Here is a 24312-nt window from a genome sequence, read left to right on the forward strand (position 1 = left end):
CAGTGGCTGATTAGTGTGTGCACAAAGGAAGCACTGGGTGGGGATTCACAAGTCTTTGGGAAATAATGATGTTCCAGTCTCAAAGGTAATTAAGCATCAGAACCCAAATGCCAAGATTCAAATGAGAAATCTTTAAACCATGATGAAGCTTTTCCATATGCAAAAATTGATCCCAAACCATCAGATGCTTTCTAAAATATTGACTGTTACCAGCACATTAATTGCCTATCGATTTCTCAAGTTACAAAGACAAAAAGGCCCCACGTAGGATTTGAATAACAAAAGTTAATTTGTTCAGCAGTTCATTTTCAGCTTTTCAATCAGTCTTAATATGTCTGGATCTAAAGTGTATTTCTAAACCTGCACTTTAAAAGGTGGTTGTGACTGTATAAAACATTTTCAGCATATGCGAATAGCACAAGGATGTTTTGTGTCTTGTACTCATCATGACATAAAATAACAGCATCTGAGTTTGCTGCAGTGCTACAGCCAGGTTAAAAGCCCACCAAACTGAGCCCAGGACACCTCTGCATTATGCCACTCACTCCAATTACATTAATTGAATGTTACCAGAATAAAATGGATTGTAACAAAGTAACCAACCACAGCCTTAATGAAATGGAACGTGCAGACACGAGTGAGTTATTAAACCATAATCATACGGATTTGTAGTATGATTGGTCTTCTCACTCATCAGTCAGGAAACGTCTATAAAATACACAAATACACGTCCTCACCTTGATGGCAGAATATAGCAACATGCAAAGAAGAGAGCTGAGTAAGGAATGCACAGTTCAAGGAGTCAGGGCTATATTTTATACATACAAGGGCAGAGAAAAAAACCCCAAACCCTATGGATGACAAATCAGATGCTGTTAAAGCCTCCTTGGACAATTCTATTTCAATCAGAAAAGAGGAGATGAAAAATTACTCTCAGTGGGGAAACGAAGGACAAACATAATCTCAACATTAAAACAAGGTTGATGAAAATCTCCCTGCCTTTGTCCTTCCACCAGCTAGGTTTTATGACTCAGAAAAATGGGCACACACCACATGATTAATTTCAGAACTGCTCAGAGAAAAATCAAGAGTGCAGCCTGAAGGGAGCTTTGTTCTGTTATCAAGAGTTGCAAAATCATCTTTTATCGTTATTGGCATACAAATTTAACCTCCCCTCCAAATAATAATACTCCCGTCCAAGCAATAACTGCAGTCTTTCCAGACTTCTGCAGTGCAGGCACATTTAATCCTTATTTGAAAAAACAAAAATTTGTTGCTGGAGAATGGCACTAGGACCTGCAGCATGGAAGACTAGCAGAAAACAGAATTGTTCTTCAAAGGCCAGGCGCACATTGACCTTGGGATGAAGTTTAGCAGTGTCAGGGGGTTGTTTCAATTCTCACCAAAGCCCTTTCCACAACAGTGCACTACCAGTGCAGGTGTTGGAGAGTTTTGTTGGAAACCCATGGAGGACAGGACAGAAAAGCAGTTGGATGGTGGATCCGTGTCCAGCAGCTTGTACAAACTATGACCAGATCCCACCCCATGTGCAAGAGCATCTCTGGTTCACAGTCACTACTGTCAGTCTCTAATTTGAATTAATGAACAGGTAACAGGTTGTTCAGCATGTTCAAGTCAAGAGCACTTATTCACTTTCCACAAATCTACTATGAAGACTCTTAATAAGGACTCAGACAATAATGGAAGATCCTTCCCTAATGTAAAAAAAAAAAAAAAAAAAAAAAAATTAGGTAAGTGCTTTAGGAAACAGTAAGTAAAGTAGATTGCAAAACATCTCATGCTTAAACACACAGATTCAAGGCTTTAGTTAATGTAATGCAATGAGTCCTCAGTATCCCCATGTTTAAAAGTGCAGTCCTTTCTAATGCTTGCTTTTACATTAGCATTTGATTTTCTTTTTCCAGGCAATTGATACCACTTCTATTTTCCAAGGACTTACAAAGCGGAAAATAAATAAAATAAAATAAATATAACCCCCCTACAATTAGCACTGAAATAATGTTGTAATTGTGTACTGAAAAAATACAAAAGAGTACTAGAATTGTAAAGTGCTCAACAAAATTATGGTTCAGGCTTCTCCAGGAAATAGAATTGACTGCACTTCAATTCACATTGAATTCCCATGGCTTATTGTCAGAATGAGAAATAAAATCTACCATATCTCTCTCCTCTGGCCAGCTTAAGGAGCAAAGTCACCATCAAAGGGTTCAGCAAAGGAAAGCAAAAGGGAATCGTGCGGAAGAAAACCACCAAAACCTAAATCAAAACAAGCCCACCCACCCCAGCCCGTGCCAAAAAAAAGTGGAAAGACATCCTATAGCACACAGCAGCTCCCCAAAACAATTCACCATTAAACTAATGATTTTTTTCCCTCTCTGTTTTAATAGGCAAAATGCATTTCCTTTGCAAATACTTTATTTCCAGCAGAACCAGAGGTTCCTCCTCAGTCCTGTGCTCCACTACAACGAGACCCAAGAGATCTTCATGCTAACTGCGAAGGAGCACCCTGGAGAAATGTGATTTAAGTGGTTAAAGACTACAGGAAGCCCAAGCCTCTCCAAAGAGCTGTTCCGACAACAAAGCTGGAGGTTTTTGGCACTTTTCAGGGAGTACCTGAGGCTGCAAAGCCTCTTTGAAGCCTGTTAGGAACACGGCTTGGGAGCTTGGTGCTGTCACCTCAGCAGAACAAAGAGCCCAGAGCAGGATCAATGGCACATTCCCGGAGGTGTCAGGAAACTTGCAGTGCTTCTCACACAGCAGCAACAACACTGCTCTCCCTGCAGGGACTGGGACACCTGAGCACTGAAGGAAGGCTGGGAGCTCCTCAAGCGTCACAGACATCTTTCCATTAAAATCCTTTCGTCAGGATTTTTCCTGCTGAAGCTGAGAAGTTTCAGCAACAAAGTGCAAACAATGGTTATCTGCTGCTGTGGGGTGCAACAGGTGTATGGGTGATTGGTCTCGGGTGGATGTTTGGATTTACTGACCACTGGGTCTCTCTCTGCTGAGACACAGACCTTTGTCATTCTTTCTTTTCTAATCTTAGCTTAGCTAGCCTTCTGAGAGCTTTTCCTTCTATTCTTTTTAGTATAGTCATAATGTAATATATATGAGAAAATAATAAATCAAGCCTTCTGAACATGAGGTCAACATTCTCGCCTCTCTCTTCATCCTGCAACCCTTGTGACCACTGTCACACTCAAGTCCTGAGGCTTTTGGAGCAGCCCTTGGCATTCTCAAACACAGCCAGAAAGAGTGAAAAGCCTCTGTGGGTACTAAATAATCTGCTAAGAAGCTGCACCAGCTTTGATGTTCAGGCAACCTTCCCCTGGTTTTATTAAAAGTGGTTGAAAAGCATGTAGTAATAGCAGGAAGAATAGCAGTGAAGCCTAAAAATGCTGCACAAAGCCAAACAGAAGAACAGAACTGAATATTAACTTCTATTTAATTCAACTCAGTAAATCCCAGGGATGAAGCAAAACACAGGAGAGACTTTAGGATTTAATATTAGTTTTGAATTTTTCCTGATCCTATTTATACCAACATCAATGCTTATAATGCAGAGATTACTCCCCACACGTGACCACAAGTAGAAATACTCAGAATGTGAATTTAGGAGAGGTAACTACTGGGTTGGCCATAATTTATTAATCAATTCAGGCTTCCAAGCTGACCTGTCCTTTTTCAGAATTAAAAACCTGCTTTTAAGGATGTTCCATGCAGAAGCATCAGACTGCCAGGGATGAAATCAAAAATGTGCAGAGAAATAAGCAGAGAGAATTATCACCTTCACTGTGGTGTATTACAAAAAGTGGTTAGAGGCTACAGCTTAGTGTTTTTCATATCCACTCATTAATTTCCTCTATTTCTGACAGTGTTGTGTCTCAGCACCCCACAAGCCTGTTCAGGTCCCTTATGAAAAAGTTTAATTATATGTTTTGATGAATTTTGACTTTCCATTATTAAGATAACAATCTTTTACAGAAAATATGACCAGAGTATATAGAAGCAGCTCTTCTTTCAGTACGAGGAGAGGGCAAAGATCACTGTTCTAAATTAAGATTCCTGAATTCCTAAAGTTTAAGAACACAGTCCATAAAATGATACAGTTGAAAAAAAAAGGGGACACGTACACACAAAGAACTAAATGTTTATTTTATTTTATGTATCTAAGCCTAGGATTTCTCAGAACACTGCCTGAGATTCCTAAATGGGAAAACTCAGATGTGAGTCTCAAATGGTTGGTTCCTGGCCAGTTTATTCAGCTACTTAGCTGCTGCCAGCATTTAAATATAGTAAATTATTTATATTAATGAGAAAATAATCTCAGTCACTAATTGCAGTTTTTTCATGCTCATTACTGAGCTGTGCCTCCCTCTGAGGAGAAAAATCCACACCACAACAGGAGAAAAGTTTTAAGACATGACTGAAACTTGCCATCATATAAAAACATATAACATGGGACCACCTGATTTTATTTTAGAACTTTTGATTTGTGAAAATTGAGAAAGTGACTTCAGTACACTTCATAAAATAAGCCAACATCTACAGATCCTGAATTTCAGTCATTTTTACTAGACAGCAATCTCTTCATTCCATAGTATGCCAAACAAGAGCCAGGCTTCCAGTTCAACTCCTACCATGATTACAATTTTCAATCTGTGCTGTAAAACTTCAGAGACACCTCAAAGGTGAACAAACAAACAAACCAATGTTTCCAAAGCAGCAGTCCAGAACAAATCCCCATGCTGTGCCCTTCCATATAAACAACAAAAACAACCCACAGCAAGCCCCAGTCACAGAGAGGCACTCAAATCAAACTGCTATTTTAACTTTGTTCTCCTTCCAGCACAGCTCACAGCACTTGTGGCTTCTACCACTTGACTGGGCTTTGTCCTTGTGACTGTTCTGTTTTCACACAAGTGTCATAGAGTTCTCTCAGATGCAACAGCAGCTCCTCCAAGTTCTCCCCTGTCAGAGCAGACACTGCAATGACCCTCTCAGCTACCTGCTCCCTGAGGAGTGCCAGATTGATCCTGGACTGAGCAAGGTCAACCTTATTCCCAACCACAACACAAGGCCTGTCAGACAAGCCTTTTTCATATGCTTCCAGTTCATATTTCAAGTCCTGCAGCTGGCTCCAGGGCTGGGGCACAGAGAGGTCCAGCACGTACAGGAGGAAGCGGCAGCGCTCGATGTGCTTCAGGAAGGCCATGCCCAGCCCACGGTTCTGGTGAGCACCTCTGATTAGGCCAGGAATGTCAGCAACTGCAAGGGAAATTTCACAGTGAATCCAGCAGATGCAATAAAAAACCCTCAAAAATCCCCCCCAGTCTTTTACTAGCCAGTGACAGTACTTTTAGAATTATGTTTCAGTGCCTCAGTATTAAAGCACAACTCATGCTAAGTTTGCTGCTGTTATCTTTTAAAACACCTAAATTTAGATTACTCCAGTGCACACAAAATACAGATTGACAGTTTGGCACTACAAGTGAACGTGAAATGGGCTTTCAGTACAGTTTTCTTTGAAGTTCTTTAGAACTAGCAAGAACACTACAGAACTCCTGAATCTCTTTCTGCAGCATTTTAAAGCATTTACAAAGGTGACATGAATTGCTCTCAAGGTACACACAACAAACTTCAAACTCTTACCTGCCACTTGTTCATAGTCTTGATAGTGGACAATGCCAACGTGGGGGTTTAGGGTTGTGAATGGGTAGGCAGCCACAGCTGGCTTTGCCCGGGAGATGGCTCTCAAAAGTGAGGATTTGCCAGCATTGGGAAAGCCCACCTGGAATACAAACACACAAATGTCTCAATCTTTAGCAAATCTGCAAAATTCTACTAGACCAGACAGTTATTCTGCAGTTGTTGGACTACATCAAGAACATTTTGCAGCAAAGCATAACTTTCACAGGTTTGCCAGCTGGTGTTAGAATATTTCCATACTCAAATACAAAAATAGCTTAAGCTCAAAATCGAAGATTTTTCATTTCAGAGGATGACAAACCTGTCACTAACAAAGTCAAATGTTTAAGATCTGCAAAAAGATAAATACAGGGATGAAACAGATGATTTGAACTTTATAATATAGGGGGAAAAAAACCAAACCAAGAAAATAAACCAATTTAAAAGAATTCTCTATACTGTAGTGTTCATGTGCAGAACCAGCAGACAAAGCTGCTGTACATCATCAGTAACCACTGATGAATCTTGTTTCTCTATGTATAGTAGGGATTTTAGCAGAAGTGGGACAACACCAAGTAGCATGAGAGTGACAGCTCTGTGAATCACTTTGGACACCCTTCTACCAAGTAAAAGCAAGAAAGCATCGAGCTGTGTCTCCACACAAGCAAGCCAGGGGCCAAGAAAATGTTCTCTCACATTATTTCTTCAGTCAGTCAAGTGGAAGCTGAACCAACAGAAACTCACCAGTCCTGCATGAGCTGTTGTCTTGAGCTCCAGATGAAGGACCCTCTCCTGACCGGGCTCTCCTGGAGTGAATAATTTCGGAGCGCGGTTTTCGTTGGACAGAAAGAAGCGATTCCCTCTCCCTCCAGCTCCTCCATGAGCTGCAATGTACTCCTCTCCATGCTGGGTGAGGTCAGCCACAACTTCACCATCCTCCTTCACCAAAGTACCAACAGGGACCTCAAAGGGAAGAGGTGCAAGCATCACACCGAAGCTCAAAGCCTGCAGCAGATCCTCCACCAGCTGATTTCAGATTTGCTGAAAATCACTCCTATATATTCTCAAGGTGAGGAGCCCAGAAAGAGAATTGTCTTTCATGAAACTCACTTTCTGAACTCAAACAGCACTGTCAGACATTCACCCTCCATCACACATGAGATTTGCACACAATAAGGTTCTCCAGACTGAAAATCAGCCATGTACCAAGCTACCACACAACACTTACTTTAACATACTTGTGTGCACCGTTAGCTCCATAACAGTTTTTGCTTCCTCCTCTCTCTCCGTGAAAGCCCTGATAGAAGCGGAACACTGAAGCAAGTGATTTCATCTGCTGGTCAGCTGAAAAGCAAAATACATACATTTTGAACACACTGCTTTAGTAAAACAGGCACGGAAAAGACAATTCACGACTGTTCTTCCCCTTTTTGAATATTGCATGAGTGCACATCCTATTTACTATTTATTGTCCCTATGTTTTATTTACTGTCTCAACAATAAGATATCAGGGAAGACTAACATCAATCTAAGTTGTGACGAAGTTTAACTGTCTGTACTTACCTGCTTAGGTTTATTAATGTGGTCATTCCAAACCAAAATTAATTTGCTAGATTAGATTTTACAGCACAGTGGTGGCAGAAGCAGCTTTATTCATCTTAAGAGGAAAATTTAACCAGATCTTAACATAACACAGTCAGGCACCACTCACTAAAGTATCTGCAAAATACCTCAATTTTCAAAATTCTTTCTAAGGCTGTCAGTGTCATTTATGTCCCCCTTATCACAGCTCAGGACAAAACTTCAAAAGCAAAGACATTTTATACAGAAATAACCATTTTAACCTTTTGCCATTTACCATCCATGCAGGGCTGTTTTTGCTGGGGTGGGGTGTTAAGCAAGAAGACAACAGCACAGAACTGAACAAATTCAGTGAGGTTTACCTTTAAAAATGACATGACCCCCATCACCTCCATTCCCACCATCAGGACCTCCAAACACTTTTCTGGGCTCACTGTGGAAGGACTGGCCCCCGTCTCCTCCTTGTCCTCCAACCACGCGCACTTTCCGCTGATCCACGAAATAACGTGTCTGCAACAAGGGTGGGGGTTGCTACCTTTAAATACAATTTATCAGACTCAGCTTCCAAGAAGTTTTAGTTATTAGCCAGACCTGCTATTTTTAGCCATGATGAATTTCATTCAACAGTAAAAAAAAAAAAAAAGAAAGCAGAACTCTGAACCAGAACTCTTGGCATTCACAGATCAACTAAATTCAGTCTACTGAGTGTAATAATAAAGAAAATCAGACCTCATCTTTCAAGTGTTTTTAAGAACTTTTCAAAAAGCAAATGCCTTAGGCTATGCTATGTTAATATAACTTCATCTATCTCCAGAAAAGAGGCTGAAATTCCCAAGGGAAAATATTAGGGAAGTACATTCATTGACAGGTGGAATTGTTTACACAGAGGGATGAAAAAAATAGAAAGCATGACTGTGATCATGGGAACTTTCTAATTCTCTCAGTTACTAAGGGACTCAATAATGAGAATGGGCTTTAAGGGTCACTCTAAATAAACGGACAAATAGTACGTGAGGGAGAAAAAGTTTTATTAATGTTATGATACCAAAGATAAACAACTGAAAAAAACCTCCTCTCACCTGAACTTTTGATAAGCAAATTTATACCACTACTAAAAAGCCTCTTTTAGAAAGTATTTGGCACCACCACATGGCGAAAGATTAAACTATAGCTTTTAATGGGGAGTGATTTATGGTTCATTAAAAAATAAGATTTTTCAGAGATGTGTAAATATAAAAATAAGATGAAGAATAAGTTCTAGGACCCTGAAGTTTCTCTGACATAAAGTGATGCTTGTTTGGCAGCTGACTACACCGCAAGACTAAAAAACCAGTGAGAAACAAAATAATATTTTAGATTTAAAGCTAAAACACCCTTTTAGACCTTTAGCTTTAAAAACCTTTTTACCTTCTAGACTTATGGATACTTCCCGCCCAAGGAGGCCAAAGGGGAAGAGAACCGCTACTACGATCACTGTGAGCACCGAGAATATCGCGGGGCCGACTCATTTCCTCACTATTCTGTAAGTCAATTATATTTTAGCCAGTATTTCCTCACTCCAGCAGGGCCAGCGGCGGGAGGCACCCCGAACCCGCGGAGAGCCCAGCACTCACCAGCTGCCGCTCGGAAATGGCTCTCTTCTGCCTCAGCCGCCTGTCCTTGGCGCACCGGGGGCAGCCCGTGGAGAAAGCGGGCGGGCTGAGCAGCACCAGCAGCGGCTTCCAGGGGCTGCGGCCGCTCCCCCCGGCCCCGCAGCGCCTGAGGGAGGTGCCCAGCCCGGCCCCACACAGCACCGCCATGGAGGGACAGGCACAGCCCCGCCTCGGCCTCCCGGGCGCAGCCGCTGCGGCGAAGCCGCGCCCCCGGCAGCCCCGACCCGCCTCAGCCCCGCCCCAGCCCGTGAGCGCTGAGGGAAGCCGCGAGGCACAGAATCCAGAATGGATTGGGTTGGAAGGGACTTTAAAGATCATCTCGTTCCCCCTTCCACTATCCCAGCTTGTACCAAACCCCTCCAGCCTGGCCTTGAGCGCTTCCAGGGCTGGAGCAGCCACAGCTTCTCTGGGCGCCCTGTGTCAGGGCCTCCCGCCCCTCGCAGTACCGAGCATCCTCCTCATACCCCATCTAACCCTGCCCTCAAACCCCATCTAACCCTGCCCTCTGCCAGCTTGAAGCCATTTCCCCTTGTCTTGTCACTCCAGCCCGTTATAAATAGTCTCTTTCCGTCTTTCTCACAGCTCCCTTCAGGCACGGGAAGGCTGCAATGAAGGCACCCCGAAGTTCCCCTAAGCAATCGCGATTCTCTCAGCCTTTCCTCGTGGCAGAGCTGCTCCATCTCTCTGATCAGTCTGGGTCCTCTCCAGCAGGTCCATGCCCTTATGGAGGAGCAGAATTCTCCCTCCTTGCTGCCCACGCCGGGATCAGCCCAGCACCCGGGGATTTCTGTGCTGGGGCATGGCCAGCTCTCCCCATCAGCATCTCCAAGGAAAGGGTAACCTGTGCTACCCATTCCATCTGCCACAAGGAAAGTACCACCAAATCCACTTTCAGATAATATTTAAACTAAACCATTTTCAAGCATTCTGTATTACAAAACAGAAAATGATACAATTCATGGAAGAAGTCAAAATGCTGGCATCACTTTGTTTCCACATTGATACATAAAAATGGATGACACATTAAATAAACGTTTTGTTATTAACAATTAGAAATATTAACACCAAAAATCATGTATAAATTAGGAAATAAATGTACAAACTATTTTCAAAGTGCTCTTTCAAATACATTATATACACAACATTCACGAAGTTCTTAATGTAAGACATTTCAGATTGATGTAATGTTGCTGTTTCAGTTTAAGTGTTGTTCATATTCTCTCAAAAGCATTTCAGCACTTTCAAAAACCACATAAAAGGCATATTCCCAAATAGGCAAAGAGCAATATTGCATTCTTCTGGCTACCTGTAATAGTAATTATTATAAAGAAAACAATCTTACTTCCTTTCTGTTCCTTGCTATTTGAGAGTACTTATTTGTATGAAAACACCAGCAGGAAAGATGAGAGAAATGAGGACTGACTGAAAAAAAAAAGTCTTCTATTTTTCCAGTAGTTGAAATTATTAACATAAGAAGGACAGTGCTTGGACAACATTTAACAGTAAACTTCCTAGTTGTCCAGTTAAAGATTTTCTTCTAAAGGAAAAAAAAGTAATGAATTGAGAGATGTGTTTTCCTCGTGGTCTTTGTTTTTCAAAATATAAAGTACTTGAAATCTCATAAATAACACCAGTCAGACAAAGAAAAGGAGAAAATCCTACACAGTGTATTTACTTTTGTAAATTTGCAGTTAATCTCATATCAAAAAATGTTTGTGGGCTACACAGCCACCCCAACTTTTTGCTTCAGAGAAATTTGGACACAGTATTTTGTTTAACACTTATATAAGCACTTTAAAAGTGCCCTTTTTTCCACCCCCCAAGACTTTATAAGAACATATAAAATTGAATAGAAGAGACTTACATTGTTCATACTGATTTTTACATACCACTAGTTTTTCTCTCTAAATTCTCCCTCTATAGGTATTCTCTCACTGGTTGACCCCATTAATAGCTCCTCTCTCTATATGCACAAGTGTCTCGCAATTAAAGCTGAATTTAATTGCTTGTCTGCAATAATAATGCTTTTTTTTTTCTTTTACCTCTGAACTATTTTTCTGTCAAGCTACAATAGGAAAATAAAAGTGATGATGAGCTGTGAGAACAACAGACCACCAAATTTGACAATATTTATGGTTATAATGCTTGCTGGGGAATCTGAGCAAGGGCAGCACAAGAATCAGAATAAAGAAGGATGCCAGCCACCTGCTTGCAAAATTTGGCACAAAAATGTATATGCAAGTTATAAAATTTGGAGTAGGATATTCAAGGTGGGACTTCTGCCAGGTGTTTTTCTCAGCTAAGCACGATATGAAGCAATATTGATGTCGAGCAGGCTGACAGTGCAGGTCTCAGAGCTCCCTTCTGGTTTTCTTTCCATGACAGAAATACCTTTGTTTTCATGGACATACAAAAGGTGCCTCTATTTATTAACATTTCTATGATCATAGGTTTGGATCCTCTTTCTGTACCAACACAACAGAAATGTGGACTTTTGCAGATTACTGAATTATAGGATTTGGGTAGGTATTATAGAAGTTGCAGTTATTTTTTGTCATACAGCATAGAACTGACATTTCATAAGGAATGTATCCATCCCCTTGTTCTGCAGAAGTAAACTGAAGAGCCATGGATTTTGGAGGCTGGCAGGTAATCTTCAATGCATCCAGTTTAAAAGAGATCAATAACTTACCACAGGGAACTTCCCTGGACTGAGATGTGACTGATGGGCTTTGCATTGGGCCAGACTGCAGAACAACCTGGCTGTTTTCCAGAACGGGGCACAACTGTGATCTAATGATCCTAAAGCTATTCAGAAACATCAAGAATGGGACAAGAGAGGGTAAAATGGAAAACTTCTGTGTTGTATCAACATACAGTACTATACACAGCACCAAATATCAAACCATTAAAGCATTGTCTTGTTACCAGTAGTGCACTGCTTCATATCCAGCATGAAATGAACACTGTTCACATACAGACGCTGCTTTGTGCTAAGGGGTAACCAACATATTACAATTAGTCAAAACTGCCTGTACATCCAGTTCAAAAGATTGAGATACTATTGAAAGGAATCTGACACAGCACTGTGTTCTTTTATTGCTGGTAATTTCCATATTGTCCCTGTAAAAAAAAAAAAAAAAAAAAGAAGAAATAGAAATTTTGAAGGATAATATATTGGAGGCTTACTGTAAATTAGGCAATTTCTTTTGGTCTGTGAATTTTACAAGACCTACTGAAGTATCACCCATATACCTGCACCAAATTACCAGACAGATTTATAGACAGAGCTAACAGCCAGATCTGCTCTTTCAGAGCAGAGATTTAGAGAATTTACCTGCTCATAGCCATAAGGCCTCTGTTGCTGAGCGGATGGGCCTGTTTGGGAAGCTCTGTAACTTCCATATTGCTGCCCCTGTCCCTGTTGGTAGCTGGAATACTGTGAAGAGGCTCCTTGTGCAGGACCTGAGAAGACAGTAAAATCCATTACAGGCAGTAAAATCTATTACAGCCTTGATTTGCTGGAGTTTTTAAGAGCTAACACAATCTAAAACATGATGCTAACAAAGTAATCTATGTGAGTAAGAACTGTGAGTAAATTCTGCCCAGACCTCCCCTCTAGGTTTACACTAGGAGGTGTTAATACTAATAATGATGTAGTTGCAGCAGTGTAAACTTCAGATTTTAAACTTTGCTCAAGAAATGTCATAATACTTCTAAGTGAAGCCTCTTTGAAATCTGTATTGGCACAGCTCAGTTATGATCTCTGTGCAAATTACCTGGCCTTTATTTTAGTAACAACTGCATGTTTAAATTCCTCTCTAATCTGGCTGTGCCACCATAAGTAGCAGAGGAGTGATCCTCTGGACTGCTGATGTTCTTTGTCATGTCAGTTCAGAAGAACTAGGTGTGTAGGAGGCCTGGGAACCCAGGCAGTGACCTCCTGATGATGTTTAACACAAAGTCAACATGAAGAAAATGTGTATTTTCTAACTTCTGGCAAAAGAGAGAGAGATTCAGGATGGAGTGCAGTGCTACACTTATGTATGTTACTGCCCAGAATCCCTTTACTAGAACTTTGGCTAATTTTGGTACCTTGTTAATCCAAGGTTAATCAAGGAAATAGTTTGCAGCCTATTTTAGCTTAGGAATGGAGGCATCAGAGTGAAACACTGCAAACACTTGACTGAAAGTTTTCTTACCATATCCTTGCTGTTGTCCTGGGTAGCTCTGTTGATTTGGGTATTGTTGCTGGGAATATGTTTGCTGTTGTGCAGCTCCCTGTTGGTATCCTGCCTGCTGCTGGCTGTACTGAGAATTTCCTGGAAAGGGAAATATTGGAATTGTTTGGTCAGAGATGAGGCAGATATTTCACTGTACATGTGGATGATGAGGAAAACAAAGGTGTAAGGAGCCTCGGTCTAGAACTCATACACAAATACTTTTCTTAGAAACAGATGGCTGGATGTTGCCAAGCAAGATGTTTTTTTCTCCAGTGATTTTTAATTCTTTTGAATAGGTCAGTTACTTATTTATACACATCACTAAACAAAGAAACAAACAACCTGCTCCCCAAAGGAATTTTTTTATCCCAGAAGGGCTTCAGAAGAAAACGTCACAAGGATAAGTCTGCCAGGGTAAATAGCTGCTTTCTCAAGAAGCCCTCTCATTTTATTTTCTTCTAGATAATGATGTTTATTCATTTATCCCAGAAAGACCACTTATCTAGTTGTTACTGGTATTTTTTTTCAAATACCTATGAAGGAAATTCCATTTGCTGTATCCTGAAACAACAAAATGAACAGAGGCTCTATAGGAGACATCGCTTCTCCTAAATGCACCTTGCTTCATCATAATTCAGTTAATAGTACCAGTTAATTTAGAGTTCAGATATCTCAATAATATATTGAATTTACTGTTAAGATTTTGCTGTGTTTTCCTACCTCCTTCATAGTAGTGTTGTGTAGAGTCGTCAAAGGACCGGTCATAGCTCTGTTCAGTGTAGGATGACTGCTGATAGGCATAATCACCATGTCCTGCAAGGAGTCACAAGGATTTGTCAGATACCTTCTTAATGGGACCATAGACACAGTGTTGAATGTATATTTAATATATTTTATGAAGCTGCTTATGCACCAAGATGAGGCTAAAAGCAAATACAGACTCCTTAGGGAGAATATCGAATACGAGGCAAGGAAAGTCACACCAACAGATAGAACTCTTGTGTTTACTAATCCAAACTGGGCTTTTATAAACTGGAGCAGTTTATATAGCAGGGTGCACTGATGTGCATGTTTTGTACCAGGCTCCCATCCCCTGGGATTCTCATTTTCCAGCACTGAAACTGGAAATGAAGCACAATAGCTTTGCCATGCCCTTGGACGTGGCAGTCGTGGTGCTCTGCACTTGAGCAGTATCACAGTGAGCCCAGCACAGAGGAATTACCATCTGGATAGTATTGCTGATTCATAGGTTCTGATGAGCCTTGGCCATGGCTGTACTGCTCACTGTAATATTCCTCCTGACCCATGTACTGCTGCGAGGAACCTGCAAGGCACAAGACAAGGCGGACTGAGCCTGTGCACTCCTAAGGGATGAGTTTCTCTTATCTAATTTTTTTTTTTAAGAAAACAAAGTTTATGTCTGGAAAAGCAAACAATTGAGAGCAGTTATAAAGATGTTTATCTCACTAGAAAAAGGAAATAAATTTGTATTTTCAGACAAAGATGGCTGAAAATGAAATCTCACAACAGTCAGTAACACATCCTACAATGCCTCACTTCTGCAGCAACACCGAAAGTAAGGGCTGCATTTCATCTACTAATCTGAGTTATTAGAAAGAAAGCACAGGAATGGATTCCATGCTCAAGAGCACAGTCAGAATTAAATATATTTTCATTAATACATTAATGAAAATACATTGTTTCTTAGCAAAATTCAGTTTATTTTAGAATCAGTGTAGCAGCTTTATTACCTCTTAGAACTTTATACAGAGACGTCTTAGAGCATGGTAGTTATCCTCTGGTGTTTTCCTTTCCTTGGCCTAATTTTTCATTCTAATTGCTGGCAAAATGTATCCTCTTTCCAGAAATGTGTTCCTTGCTAACTGTGCCATGTTAGGGCTGATCCAGCACCATAAGAAAGAATTGAATAGGTTCCCAGTGCCTTGAATGAGCTGTATATCAAATTGTTTATCTTTTCTTTAGAGATTTATGATCCCTTTTGGACAGAATTATTTTTCTAAACACCCAAAATAATTAAATAGATGAATCTTGAAAATAGATTCAAGTTCATCTCATTGTCATGATACTTGCACCATTCAGGATTTCCTGTGCTCCTGGCTGGGATTCTCTGCTTGTAAATGTGACAGACTGAGTGTCATCAGAGTAATGAGAGTTCTATCAATAATCTGATTGCAGTTTTACCTTGCTGTGAAGCTCTGTAAGGGCCCATGGGTCGCTGCCCCATCATGCTGTTGCCTTGGTTGCTCTGGCTCATCATGGCAATGGAGGATTGTCCCTGGTAGTGCTGGCTCCCTCCTTGTGCTGAGTTGTAATGTGACGTTGCTGCTTGCTGGTGCATCATGGAGACTACAATGGACATGGAAAAGATTGTTTTCCAAAGATGAACATGGGGCAGTTCTCTCCTAGTCTCTTTAGAAGCAAGCTAAAACCTTCAGCTAACATGCATCCTGATAATTCTGTGAATTTTCCACAGGGGGAGATGTTTTCCTACTGGATTTATTCTACTCTTCTGCACTGGAATCCAGAAGGGCTCTTATTACATGGTCAGTTCTTGCCATTTGCTTCAGCAGATGTTTAAAAATACACCCAGCCCTTGATTATTATTAGCTTACTTAAAAGAATGTAAACCTTATTGCAGTAGGGTTAAAGGAAGAAACAAGAAATGATGTTTGTTCCTGTCTACCTCCTGACTATTTAATTGCTGCATTTCTTTTCTAATGTATTATTTCTTCTGCTTCCTTCTTCTCATACACCTGATGATTATAGAGTTTAGGTAAACTGATATACTAGGATTTATTTGATTCCTAAATGTCATGCTGCTGTAAAGAATTCTAAAGCATCAGACATCCCATTCAATATGATTCAACTAGAAAACTTTTTTTTGAGTTGTCTGCTAGTTTCTTAATGCCCTGCAAACAATGTGAAGTACCAATAAAATAACAAAATGAACTAGTAATGTACAAACAGTGAATGTGTTACACCCTGGCAGGTTCTTTGTGCTTGGGCAAAGGTGCTGCTCAGATCCCTCCCATGGCTGTGGGATTTGCTGCCAGGGCTATCAGACAATGCTGCTGCACCCTCTTTTCCCCAGCTCAGCCCTAACCGTGGGGAGTCAGCCAAAGTTAAAGCAAGTGTTAAACTGCTCTGAATTACACTGGCACCTGACACCTGGAAATTCAGAGATGTCTGAAAGCTCTCTGTCCCTCAGGTACGTTTGCAGCTGTCTACAGGAAATATTTACAGAACAAAGTGACGTGTGGCAAACCCTCTGAGGTCAGAGGGAAGCCAGGGTGGCCCAGGAGCAGGCAGAGGGGTTACCTGGGTTGGACTGCATGTTGATGTTTGTCCGGGAGACGTAATTGCCGATGGAGCCCTGGCCCTGCATGGGCACGTTCTGAGAGGCAGGCACTGTGTGGCTGTAGCCAGGGCCAGTCCCGTGGCTGCTCACTGTCATGCTCAGAGAGGTCGTGGGCATGGTGTTCTGGCCTGACTGCTGCATAGACACGTGGTTAGGACCTACAAACATTAGAGAGAGCAACAGGAAAATCTCAGCTGTTATTGGCAAAGCACAGTGAGCACGAGGCCCTTCTGAAATACCTTATGATAAGGCAAAACAAAAAACCAAAATCTTCATTATTAGCACTCCCTGTTATAACATTCAAATTAAAAGTGCCTGCTGCACAGTTAAAGCAAACCTCTTCTTCCTGGCAGCCAAATCCAGGCTGTACAAGGTTGCAGATGAGAAGAACAAAACCAGCAGCAGTGCCCTACAACCACTTCCCTGCAGGCAGCAGAATTAAAAAATGCCAGTAATTTCAGGTTCTTCAGAAAATACACGGACTCTGTGAACATCCCAGCCTTTGGAAATTTGCCCTTTCCTTCCTCTTGTCCTCCAGCTGATTCCTTTTCCCCCTTCACACAGGCAGTGACAATGGGAAGGCACAGCAGTGGCTGAGAGACACTTTGCACATTGCTGCATCCACTTTTCCTATATAGTGGATATAACTATATATAACTAGTACTATATAACTAGCATATATAACTATCTATAACTATATAGTTCCTCTATAACCAGCTCACCTTCTTAGCTGGGGCTTCTGAAGTACCAATGCAGCCTCTGCTCAGAGAACAAGCCTATCTCTCCCTTTCCTGAAGTTTGACTAAAAGTACCTCAGGAAGTACCTCAGGAAGAGGAAGAGAAATTTTCCAATTCACCATTACAATCCCAGTTGTTCCTCCCTTTCCAACATCAGGATGTAATCATCAGACTGCTCCAGATACATCCTGGATTTGTATCATCCTGCTTTTCTGGCAATGTGCTTATTTTTCAGAATTCTGTTGCAGTTGGGTAGCTAATATTGGGGAAAATGGGGTTCTTATTTGTTGTTTATTGGTGGAAATAGTTTTATGAATGAGTTTTACAAAGTTGTTTTCACTGTAGATTGTTACTATCCAAGCTGTGATGGTGCATATTGCTGTCTGTCTAAATTCAGCCCTATTGTTGTCAGTCTCAATTAATTTAGGTAGAATGCAGAATCCTTAGAAGAGGCAGAATTGTGTTGCAATGTTTAAATAATGATATTTTAATTCAGGGTTATTGAGTGTATCTGCAGTCTCTGAAAATCATCTAACTCATTTAGTACAAACCTCATTAATTAACCTTAATGGTTTTCATAGACATCAAAATTAGAACATTTGCTGTAAATTATGATATTTTCCTCTGATGAAGAGATGCAAGCAGCAGTTTCAACAAGAGATAAAGAGAGACATTTCTGAAATCAGTGGAGCTGGGTCAAAATGCTGCTAGAGAAAATTCTCTCTGTGTTTTTCTCTGGTTTGTTTAAGTTGTAAAGCTGATCCTGGTGCAACACAAGGCCACAGTGTGTGAATGGAGATAGAGTTGCCTTGAGTGAGAGGTGGAGTGAAGCAAGTGTTGGTAAACCTTCCCTTATTTGCATGGGAAAAATTAGAGATTCTTGGCCCTCTTTAAAATAAGAAAAAAAAAGGGTTGGCTAATTTGTGATTGTAAGGGAAAATATGTGGATGAGTCCAGTTCTCATGGCTTCCAGTCTGGTTCCTTCAATCAGCAGCAATTACTCCAGAGATCTGGAGGAGGCTGGGGAGGAAATCAGAAAACCAACAACAGTAGCACTGAAAATTTCTATTCTTAACAACGCAAAACAATGTTTTGACTGAGTTAATATATTACTCATACTCAGTATTAAATCTTTCAAAACAAAGGCCCTGAAAAATGTAGTAAGTTCACTTTACAGGTCCCTTATCCAATTGTGTAAAAGGTACAATAGGCTTGACCACAAAGGGATTTTCAAAAATTCAGAAGTAATTTCATGGCTTGTGTCTGCTCTTGAGTCCCCCTGCCAAGGTCTGTGATTTTACAATCAGATATTTCTATTTATAGAAACTGGTTTTGCTCTCTGTTGCTCTGGGAGACACCCACAGAAACAACTGACTGAATAACTGTGATCTACAACACAAACAGATTATTCATAATATAAAATGCACATATTAAAAATTGGTTTTTTAATTAGCTTAGTCGCATGAACAAAACCAAACAGATTATATTATCATATTCATATGAAATGTCTGTGCAAATTCTTTGCCTGTGTAGTACAACCTTCTGTAGAGGACAAAGACTGGTGCAACACCAAATGATTTGTAAGGAGAAATGGATCCTGGAAGGTCTTTGCAGTCTGGAGGCTTGGTTGTGTGGTTAGTCATGCAAGCAATTCCATTTTACCCTGGCCAACCCTGCCACTTCCATGACAAAAATACTGCAACACATCATTTTTTCTCACTAAAAACTTGGATGCATCTTCACTCGGTGATTTTCATCATGCATTTAAAAAAAATAAAGAGTCTTTAATTTCCTCTTCAGAAACACAAAGCACCCTGCAGAAACCAACCTCACCCCTGCCTGTAGCCATTTTGTGGTGATTCCAGCACGAGCCTGAAAACCCCCACACGCCCGAGAGGTGAGTTAGGAGAGGTCTTTCCCAGCTCTCTAAGTATATTCCGCATTAATGATTTTGTTGCCAGGCAACAGCGAAGCAGCACAAAGGGGAGCGGGGCTCACCATTGCTGATCTGACTCTGCATGAGGGAGGAGGGAGGGAGGCCGCTGCCGATGGCGTCGCCGAGGTTGCTCTGCGAGTGGAGGGATTGGCTGGACGCGCTCTGACTCATCCCTCCCGGGCCCAAGTTGATGTTCTGCGTTGGTGGCTGCGAAACAAACGGGGAGGAAAAAGCAAATTTTTATTTTTTTTGGTTAGGTTTTGAATTAGAAAAATAGCAGCCCCCCTAAATTAGCCTGGCTATGACTGAAAACTGCCTGGGTTAAACGCGTGTTTGCTTCGATTTTTTGGGTAAATCTTCCTCGGTTTGACTCCTCTGTGTGAATGGCATTGAGCGCGGCAGAGCAGCTGACAGGCAGCAGCACAGTGAAGGGCCTGAAATTACTGTGTTTGTCACAGTGTGGCTCCCGTGCTCGTTCCCCTGCACTCACATGGGTTTCCAAACACAACCAATGCATTAGCAAAGACAACACAGGAGCGTGGTGACAGATTGACCTTTGCCAAGCTATGCTGCAGCTTGTGTTGTGTGTGGTACTTCCCAAACCAATCCACTGAGCAAGAATAACAACATGTGTAAAGACAAACCGATGCCCGAGTGTTGAATTAGATTTTTGATGCAAATCAGCAGCATTTTTTCCCTCAAGTAAAGAATAGAATAGGAACAGGTAAGAATATTGAATCTGGAACAAATGGAGCTGTTCAGATCTGCACAACTGCATCATAACCCTTGAGTTATGGGACAGAGATTAACACAAATGTCTCATAAAACATAATTTAAATGCAGTAGAAGTAACTTTTGATTGGTGGTCTACTTGGCCACTTCAAAACTTTCAGCTGGAAAAATACTAAAAAAACAGTTCATTTACAGTGATCAGTGACAGAATCAAAGAACATTTCCCTCTGGCATAACTGATGTATCTGAGGGAAATAACTATGATATTAGTTATACGAATAACTAATTATTAGTTACAGTAATTGTACTGGTACTTACAGCAGGAAGCAAGGACTGCATATTCTGGTTAGAGTCTGCTATTGTTGCCAAGTAAACCAGGTTTCTGTGCAAGATTTGTTGGTATCTACAGAACAAGGAGTAAAGCTCATTTGGAAAGGGTTAACAATACACAAAATTCCAGGTATTTATCTTTTTTTTCTCTATTTACAAATGGTTAAATTACCTTAACCCATTTTTAATCTGTCCTAATAAACAGCAGTAGCAATGACCTGTGTCTGTGCTGTCATGTTTCCCATCAAGGATCACTGTGCTCAACACCTCTTTTATAAAAGGATAAACTTCAAAAGGATAAACTTGGGGGAAGAGAGACACAAAATGCACCCTCCTTTGAAAGCACTTTGAACTGTGCAGCTGGGACTCCATCTTTGAGCACTGATACCCAGTCAGCTGCTCCAACAATCAGACACTTCTCCCTTCTCTGTCTAACAAGGGTTCTGATAGAAATGAAATTCCACAACTCCAAAGCCTAAAACCTGTTTTCCCTGCCAGCAAGCTGAGAAGAACATGATTTTTCTCAAGAGTGCTCTAACTGGAGTGTTTACTCAAGCAAGCACCAGCAGAACCATTTCTGCTTCTTCACAGTTCTCCATGAACTGGAAAAGCTCCTAGAAAGGAACAGGAGTGTTTCCAAGAGCAAACCAGCAGCTGTGCCACTGAGCAAAGGCAAGAGTCAGCCTTCAGGAAACATTTCCAACAAACTCCCCACTCTGTAATACTCACTGAGTACATTCTGCAGTTTTCCCCTTGCTCTGATAATCCATAATACATTGTATTAGGTGGTGATTTTCATCTAGCATCTGCATAAAAGAAAGAGGACCAGAACATGTTACTATGAGAATGGTATAAAAGTCCTGTAATTTGTGATTCTCCACCCTCCTTGGATGTTTTGTGCAGTTTTGTTGCTTTGGCTGTTGTAAATTACCTCCACATGACTTTACTGAGCCACACGGTTGATTCACTTATAAACAGTTATCTTTAAAGTGGTTACTTGAAATCCTCAGACAAGAATTCATGCACTTAGCTCATTCCTTAAATGGCAGATAAATTCTGATATTGAAGAAGGAAAACACTTTCACTGTGAGTTATCTCTGCCTCATCCCAAAGCATCACCCAACCCTTTCCAAAAGTCAGGTATCACTAACATGCCTAATTTTAAGCAGGAAACAAACTTTCAAACAATTAAACCTACTCCTTTTCCTTGAGCATGCTGACAGCTGAACCTGAAGAAGTATAAAATTTGCATCACTGCAGCTACTGAAACCATGTTTAAGAGAATTATATCCCAATATGTCCTGACTTTTATTTAATGAGCTCATAATATGATTAAAAGCTTAAAATACCCTTTGATTTGTTCTGAAATTTCAGATACATTAGTTTGTCCCTTTCCTCCAGATTTCTTGTGAATGCAGCACACTTTCTCCAGGTGAATGAATAAAAAATAATACCAGCATGTAGAAATTTAGATTTGCCTCTGGCATAACGGAGCTTGTAGGTACCACTGCTACCAAGTGCTTGCAAGATTGAGCTTTTGAACCACTGTGCCATCAGGGCAGGAGAGCTCTTGAGGAAAGAACCATTTCTGGCTCAGAACTGAATTTCACTGCCCTGGAAATGCTCTTTGATGAACTATTTTAGAGGAGCTACCAGCACTACTCTATTGCTCTGACTTCCTCTGTGTGAAATCTATTTTAGGAGTATTTGATGCTGGGATAGGAACAGCTTTGAAAGGCTATTAAAATTGAGTTAATAAATAAAAATAAGCTGCTTACGTAATATGAATGCAAATAAGAACAATATTTTTCATTGAAATTTGTATATGTTCTCAAAAGCTCACTTTAATGAGGACTTTTGGAGTTTAGCTTTTCTCCTGCTCTCTCTGCTCCATTTCCATTCTTGACTATAAATCCCATCCAGTTCCTGTGCCTGCAAGTCTCTTCCTCAGCATTGCTGTTTGTCAGAGAGATCACTGCCAACAGCCCAACACTGATGGACAGTCCCAAAGACACCTGCCAGCAGATGCACCTGAGATGGGAAATGGTTCCACTCACTATTTTTTAAAGAAAGAACATTTTGAAGCTTCCATGAAGTTTATGAATATGCAAAAAGGAAAGGGCTTGAAAATCGAACAGAAGACACTTTATTTGCCCTTTGTCTGTGGGTGTGGGTTTAATTACAAACAACTCAATTATGAAATCATTCCAACTGATTTGGAGGTTAGAGGAAAACTTATTCACCGAGTCCGAAATATTTCAGTATTTCCAACAATTGGTTCACAACACCACGTGCTGCAAGAGCTCCACAAGATGGGATGTTTCCAAACAGCCTCCTGAGATGCAAGTCATCTCTCTGGGCTCTCTGGTGGCAGTGTGTCCTGCCCTCAGCTCTGCTCTGCTGCCACCGAGGGGGTTTTTGTGCCCGGGAAGTCCCAAAGTGGCAGCAGAGCACGGCTTGGCTGCCCAGCGCTGGTGACAGGGTAATTGCTGTGCTGGCAGTGGCACTCCTGCCCTGGTCACTGTGAAGGGACCTCACAGAGCTCACACCTGAGCGGCCAAAATGACAGCAAAATGCACCTGACAAACAGCAGTGACAGCAAAAACATCACATTCTGTATTGATGTTTCCAGCCTTGCGGCTCCTGACCGTCACCTTCCTCAGGAGAAGGGTACCAGGGTCTGCTTGTGCTGCCAGTCCTGGGAAATGGCAAACAATAACTTCTCTGAGCTGGCCTCCACATGAGACCCATGTGGGCATCTCCTCTCCAGAGGAAATCTTTCAAAACCTTTGTTTGTCATTAAACATCAATAAACACATCACAATAATAATAATAATAATAATAGTTTATGAAAAAGACCAGTGGCTGGTGCTCCCTCTATCTTCTGAGAGATTAAAATTCTGCATCCAGATACAAAAGAAAACCCTTGCAAATTCAGTATTTTATTTCAATTCATTTTTTTAGGTTGGATTCTTTGGGGGCCAGAAGCTGACATACATCATAAATTAATCGCATATTTGCAGATTTTATTGCCGTTTCCCAATGTATGCTTGGCAGCGTTTCCCCTTGGCGAGCAGCAGGGATAACGTGCCATCCCGATTTTATTCCCTACGTCCTTCTCTCGCTCTCTTTGCAGCGATCTGAACACCTTTGCTTTGTTCCACCTCCTCCTCCTCCTCCTTCCCCCACCTCTCTCTCTCCAGCTGTCCATCTCTGCAGCCCTCGCAAATTCACGAGTTTTCCTGATCGCCCTAGAAATCAGCCTCCAGCTGCAGGAGCATGGGCAGAATAAATGTCTAAAATTGTCTGTATAAAAGCATGCTCTTTTACCTTCTGGATAGTTTGCTGGGTGACCTCCCCTTTGCCTCTTGGGCGAGCAGAAGCAAAGGCAACCGACATGGTGGGGGATTTTTATGTGTCTATAATATATCGGTTCCAGGCTCTAATAATATTGTTATTATCTGGCTGCTATTGCCGTGCGAGGATTCTCCGCAGTGCACGGCCAGGGGGGCGCCCGCAGATGGTACGATCTGCGCCCCGCGAACACCCGCGGGCGCCGCGCCCCGCTCCGCCGGGCACCGCCCCCGCCGCGCCCCCCCGAGCCCCCGCGGCGGCGGGACGGGGGCGGCGGCGCCGGTTCGGGGAGGGAACGGGATCAGAGGCGCCGCCGCCTCCCCGCCGCCCGCACATGGTGCGGTCCCGGCCGCCCGGCTCCCGCCGCCTCGGCCGCGCCGCCCGCTGCGCCAACTGCGTACGCCAACTGCGTACGCCAAGTGCGCCAGCGCGGGGAGCGGCGCGGGGCCGCTACGCCAAGTGCGCTGCGGGCGGACAGCGGGGGACAGGGAGCGGCGACACGGGGACAGGGATGGAGCAACTCTGCTGCGAGGGAAGCTGGGGAATCGCGGCTGTTCCGCCTGCCGTCGGGGTGACCCCATGGTGGCTGTCCAGTACCTCAAAGGGACTCGCAGCAAGGATGGAGCAAAGCTGTTTACAAGAGAGTGGAGTGTCAGGACAAGGGGAATGGGTTCACAC

At 41.9% G+C, this 24312-nt stretch overlaps 2 protein-coding genes across 2 annotated transcripts; both read right to left on the minus strand.

The window, feature by feature from the left end:
• Positions 1-4075: 4075 nt before the first annotated feature.
• MTG2 (mitochondrial ribosome associated GTPase 2) lies at positions 4076-9089 on the minus strand. The gene is made up of 6 exons (XM_058814558.1): positions 8904-9089; positions 7653-7800; positions 6938-7053; positions 6454-6672; positions 5674-5812; positions 4076-5289 (listed from the first exon to the last, which is right to left on the minus strand). Exons 1-6 carry the CDS (start codon positions 9087-9089, stop codon positions 4895-4897), a joined length of 1203 nt encoding a protein of 400 aa, XP_058670541.1. The 3' UTR covers positions 4076-4894.
• Positions 9090-9924: 835 nt separating this feature from the next.
• On the minus strand, positions 9925-23825 carry SS18L1 (SS18L1 subunit of BAF chromatin remodeling complex). The gene is made up of 11 exons (XM_058814680.1): positions 23611-23825; positions 21010-21086; positions 20269-20353; positions 19281-19425; positions 16505-16702; positions 15368-15532; positions 14388-14489; positions 13886-13978; positions 13145-13264; positions 12280-12407; positions 9925-12065 (listed from the first exon to the last, which is right to left on the minus strand). Exons 1-11 carry the CDS (start codon positions 23677-23679, stop codon positions 12039-12041), a joined length of 1209 nt encoding a protein of 402 aa, XP_058670663.1. The 5' UTR covers positions 23680-23825; the 3' UTR covers positions 9925-12038.
• Positions 23826-24312: the final 487 nt, after the last annotated feature.

Source organism: Ammospiza caudacuta, chromosome 15, assembly GCF_027887145.1.
Source record: "Ammospiza caudacuta isolate bAmmCau1 chromosome 15, bAmmCau1.pri, whole genome shotgun sequence".
Lineage (NCBI taxonomy): Eukaryota > Metazoa > Chordata > Aves > Passeriformes > Passerellidae > Ammospiza > Ammospiza caudacuta.